Below are 5,662 nucleotides of genomic sequence, written 5' to 3' on the forward strand. Positions count from 1 at the left end.
ATGTAGCTTCTCCAGACGAGTGTGGCTCGCTGACAATGACGGTCCTTAGATTTTGGAGGCCCGGGACAAGATTTAAAATAGAGGCCATTCTAATTCTTTTTATATACAAATATTATCAATATAAGCACTTAAGATATATAAAAATATTTATGTCAAGCAATAAGTAAATAAAAAGATACATATTACAATATTACCTTAAAAGTTTCTTCTAACATGTTTAGATAAGATCGGATTGTGAACACGTCGTAGCAATAAACTATTTGGTACTTCATTGCTAAACTATTATGTCATACACTAATAGTCTAACTGTTGAATTTATATTTAGGATTAGGGCCCTATAGATCTGGGGGCTCGGGGCGGTCGCCCCTCTGCCCCACCCCTAGGGCCACCGCTGCCCGCTGGTTATGGCTTGCGTCGACGTACACAGACAACTTCCAATTAGAGCAGGACAGGATGAGGAGAGCAAAGGCTAAGAGCCCCAACACCACTGCTAGCCCACCGAACAGGTATGACATCGACGACTCCCACGGGAAGTGCAGCATGTCCCGTTCGCCATCGCCGCCAAGACCCGCTACATGTCCCCACGCCGCACGCTCGGTTCTAGTGAGATGCTTTTGCGCCGCTGCATCTTCCCGACGCAGCCTAATATAGGCGCCTTGGCCAGTAGCTACAATGTGGTGACTAGCGAGAGCGATGCTCACAGGGCCCTGCCTCTGGCCTTCCTTGGCTCTTGGTGTTGGTTCCCTCTTTCTGTGATGTGACTTTAATGCCGAGGAAGAAGGTAAATACCTGCTAAAGGATTTGTTTCGTCCCGTTCGGACACAATACAGATCCGAACAATGATTATGTCTTTAAGAGAAATGCTTTTAAAAGGTTTATGAACAGACAAGTTTAAGGACCGGAAGTGCATTTTACTCAAGGAGGGACAGTCATCCGCAGGAGTCCTTCGGTCGGCCAGAATTCTAGAAGACAGTGAGCTACATGACAAGATCCAACCCTCTTTCGCCTTGTCCAACCTCTCGGACTTGTGGCCCTTGCCTGGTCTATAAATGGAAGGGGACAACAACGATCGAGAACCGACAACAAACTATCACAAAAGTAGCCAACACACCTCTAATCGCACAGAGCACTACATCTCCCGTTCACTCGCTTGCTCACCAGAGACTTAGGAGTTAGGAGCTCCTCTCCCTCAATCAAGTTGTAACCCGCTGTTGCAGGCTCAGTGCAGGCGGGTAAAGCAAGTCGCCTAACTGGACGTATGAATATCCAATCGAAACCATTATAACTTTTGTGTCCTCCTTGCTCACGATTCACACCATACGCGCAAAATAAGTATTCAGATTACTAACCCGGTGATTTCGAAACACTGTCAAGAAGTATACGCAGCTAACCAATCACTTGTTATGATTTCGTGTAAACCAATGGGAGAGGATGAAATTCCGTTGTGGCTTGAAAGAGTCGCCGAGTCGTCGAAAGGAACGGAATTTTTTTTTTGACCTAGCAACGCATTCGCATTGCAACCCCCCTCCCCCCGGGCCATATATCGATGCCGTTCTTTGTCGTTGTACACTCGCACGGCGACGGGCGACGGGCCTGTTTTACAACGAAATCTGTCAGGTCCGGGCCGTAGCAGCAGGAGAGAACGAGGAAGGAGAGCGAAGGGCAGACAGACAGACAGCAACGCAAGCCGCAAAATGAGGAAGGCAGAATCGGACGCTTCCAAATGGACGTGCACAAGCCCACAGCACACCCGCGTGGTGGAGTCCGCGGGACGAGTTCTCCGCCCGTCCCGCGCGTGCTACCATTTTTGGCCTGGCCACGCGGAGGCGAGCCGAGTCCACTGGCCAAGTGCCGCTGCCGCCCGTGCACTCCCAATTCCAACGACGCCGTCCCAGAAACCAATGCACCCGGACGTAAAAAAAACACCTCTGCCGTAAAACAAAAAACCCACATAGCCACACCACACGTCGCATTGATTTTTGCCTCCCGGAGCTCACCCGCCCACAGGCACTCCACTCCACCCCACCACCAGGCCACACCACTCCGTCTCCTCCCGGTCCCGGCCTCCCCCCTTCCTTTCCCCTCATGCTGAATTCCCATTCCCGGCCCGATCCCCGCTCCCCGTTCCTCCACCACGGCCTCGCCCACGCCGCCGCCGTGACGGAGCACGGGGACCGGGCGCGGGGGATGGACCCTCCATCGTCGTCGGGCCGCCCCACCACGCCGCGCCGGCAGCTGCAGGGCCCGCGCCCGCCCAAGCTCAACGTCAGGGCGGAGTCGCACGCCATCAAGAAGCACTCGGGGTCGGGGGTTCCGGCCCCCGGGCGGGCGCCCGTCATCATCTACGACGCGTCGCCCAAGGTCATCCACGTCAAGCCCAGCGACTTCATGGCGCTCGTGCAGCACCTCACGGGCCCCGGTGGGTCCGGCACGCCGCCTCCGCCGCCGCAGCAGCACGAGGGCCACATGGTGGACGACGACGGCGGCGGCGGCGTCCCGCTGGGGCAGGCGTTCCTGCCCCCCGAGCTGCTGCTGTCGCCGTCCGCCGCCATGTCCCCGGCCGCGCGCCTGGCCACCATCGAGCGCTCCGTGCGCCCCATGCCCGCGGCGGCGCCGGCCTACGGCGCCGACGACGGCACCCTGGCGGCGGCTCTCGGCCCCGCGCGCCACCCGGGCATCCTGTCCCCGGTGCCGTCCTCGCTGCCGCCGGCCGCCGCGTGCGGGCTGTTCTCGCCGCTGCCCTTCGACGACCCCGGCAGCATCAGCTGGCTCAACGAGCTCAGCCCCATCCTCCGGGCAGCAGCGTCCGCGGCCAACGCCGGCGCCTCTTCGTCCGGCACCGGCCCGGGCAACGGCCCGCCGCCTCCGCCGCCGCCGGCCTACTACTGCGACCCGTTCGTCCCCAGCCCCCGCAACCTCCTCGCCACGCCCACCGTTCCCTCGCCGGCCACGTGCGCGGAGTTCTTCGGCAGCCTACCGGATCTTTAGCTCGGCGCCCCTCCGCTTGCGTCCAGGTCCAACCAAGACAGATATGCAGCGCCGGCCCAAACTTTTGCGACATTTTTCCACAATTTTTCCTCTCTCTATCTCTCTTCTGGAAGGTAGGGGCAAGTTGGTGTTGGTGGGCCCGCCACTGATGCTAATTTGATTAGTGCAGAAAGGACGTGAGAACAGAAAAAGTTTTCCGGTAGCAGTAGTAGCAGCAGATGACTACTAGAAGCGGCCGGCCACCACACCCACATGCCTTTGTTTATTTCTTCTTTTCCTTTAGATTTACACCTCTTGTGTAGGCCAAGGAAATGGTTGTTGTCGGCTTAATGATGGATTTGTTAATTCTTTACTAACTCAGTGATGCGCTTATCATTATGTCATGCTGACCTGGTGCGTTGTAACCGAACTCACTATGTAAACAGTTGGGGGCAAAATCTGTTCCGCACCGATTTTTACATTTACCTCACTCGTATTCTTATTTCCAGACAATTGTGAAAACGAAATGAAAACGGGACGACCCGTATTAATACGACATTACACTGTATTCAACTATGCTATATCCCGTTTTACATTGTTAGTCAGTCCACTGCCTTGGTCTGCTCATAAGATGCATCCTGAATTTCTGTATGCAAAATTATATCTTATATTTCTATATATAAAATTACAGTACGACATGGACATAGAGAGGAAGGACCTCGAGCGGGATGGTTTTTAAATTAAGTTACTATGGTACGTGTGGTTGATTTATATGAACTACCCGTGCGCTTGTGCAATTATGGGTGTTGTCGGTGTTTCGTACCTCGGTTCGACAAGTAAATTTCTTGTGCGTGTTTCAGGGCTCCGGAGGGTGTGCGTGGAGGACGCAAAATTTATAATGGTTCGAACAGGACGTCCCTACATCATATCGTCGATGGCTTGCGCTACCGACACCATTTATGATCAAACTCATAATAAGAGTTACAAGCGGCCGAGAGAGGGAGGAGGGACTCTCAGATCTCTTATCGGGGTGGAAGTGGAGCTTAGAAGCTGAGAGGTGGAGTCCTAGCTAAGTCTTGGCTTAGCGGGCCTCGGTTCTCCTAGTCCTCATCGGCGCTTTCCTTTGCTCGAAACCTCCATTTCCCTTTTAGTTTGAGACTACACACATAAGCTTGAAAACATGATTAGTCTCAAAAGTTCAAGTTGTAGACCATCCTCCCCCTAAATATGTGCATATAAGTGTAGAATACTTGTTTAGCTTATACACTTGGACTTGTGAGGTCTGGTGATGATTTCCTACAAATTGAACCTTGGTACAACCAAAATACGAACAATTGAAATAGTACCAATTGAAAGAGATAGAAATGATCAAAGGTGTAATAAATGAGCAATGTGTGCAATATTTTAATCCATATTACGAGAATCAAGAATATTTAGTTCACTCCAAAACTCACAAAATTGTTTTTCATTCGAAGGCATAGTGAAGATATCAGCTAATTGTTTATGGGTGCCCACATGGTCTATAACGATATCTCCCCTTATGAGTGATCTCTTAGAAAGTGATACCAGATGTCTATATGCTTAATGCGGTCATGATCAACAGGGTTATCAGCCATTCGGTTAGCACTCTTATTGTCACATAGGAGGGGGACTATGTTCAGATTGTAGCCAAAGTCCTTGAGGGTTTGCCTCATCTAGATTAATTATACACAACAATGTCATGCAATAATGTACTCAGACTCAACTATGGATAGGGCAACGAAATTTTGTTTCTTTGAAGCCCAAAACACAAGGGATCTTCCCAAAAATTGGTAAGTTCTTGATATGCTCTTTTTATCTACCTTACAACTGGCATAATCAGCATAAGAATATCCAAAGAGATCAAAGTTTGAACCAATCGGATACCAAAGCCTAAATTTTTTTTGTGTAGACTAAATACCTCAAGATTCTCTTAATAGCCCTAAGGTGACATTCCTTTGGATAGGCTTGGAATCTTACACTCATGCAAACTGAAAGCATTATATCTGGTCTAGATGCACATAAATAAAGAAGTAAACCTATCATAGACCGGTATACCTTTTGATCAACTGATTTACCTCCTATGTCAAGGTTAAGGTGTCCATTGGTCCCCATGGTCATCATGATGGGTTTGACATCCTTCATTCCAAACTTCTTCAAGATGTCTTTTGTGTACTTAGTTTGGCTCAGGAAGGTGTCGTCCTTGAGTTGCTTGATTTGAAATCCGAGGAAGAATTTCAACTCTCCCATCATGGACATCTCAAACTTCTTGATCATAATCATACTAAACTCTTCACAAGAAGATTGATTAGTAGAACCAAATATAATGTCATCAATATAAATTGGACATATAAATAAATCTCCATCAATCTTCGTAGTGAATAAAGTAGGATCGGTTTTCACAATTTTAAATGAATTAGCATTAGAAAGTCTCTAAGGCATTCATACCATGGTCTTGGTGCTTGCATATGCCCATAGAGCACCTTATTGAGCTTAAAGACGTGGTTGGGATACTTATTATCTTCAAAGCCGGGACGTTGCTCAACCTAGACCTCTTCGTTGATGGGTCCATTGAAGAATGCACTTTTCATGTCCACTTGAAAAAGCTTGATACCATGGTGAGTAGAATAGGATAGTAATATTCGAATTGACTCAAGCCTAGCTACAGTTGCAAAAG

The 5,662-nt window shown here is 49.7% G+C and overlaps 1 protein-coding gene across 1 annotated transcript; it reads left to right on the plus strand.

Annotated features, from left to right (window-relative positions):
• The first annotated feature begins 2,050 nt into the window (after positions 1–2,050).
• LOC100280728 (VQ motif family protein) lies at positions 2,051–3,421 on the plus strand. Its single transcript, NM_001165633.2, has one exon. The coding sequence runs from the start codon at positions 2,086–2,088 to the stop codon at positions 2,986–2,988; it is 903 nt and encodes a 300-aa protein (NP_001159105.2). The 5' UTR covers positions 2,051–2,085; the 3' UTR covers positions 2,989–3,421.
• The last annotated feature ends 2,241 nt before the right edge of the window (positions 3,422–5,662 follow it).

Source organism: Zea mays, chromosome 10, assembly GCF_902167145.1.
Source record: "Zea mays cultivar B73 chromosome 10, Zm-B73-REFERENCE-NAM-5.0, whole genome shotgun sequence".
Taxonomy (NCBI): domain Eukaryota; kingdom Viridiplantae; phylum Streptophyta; class Magnoliopsida; order Poales; family Poaceae; genus Zea; species Zea mays.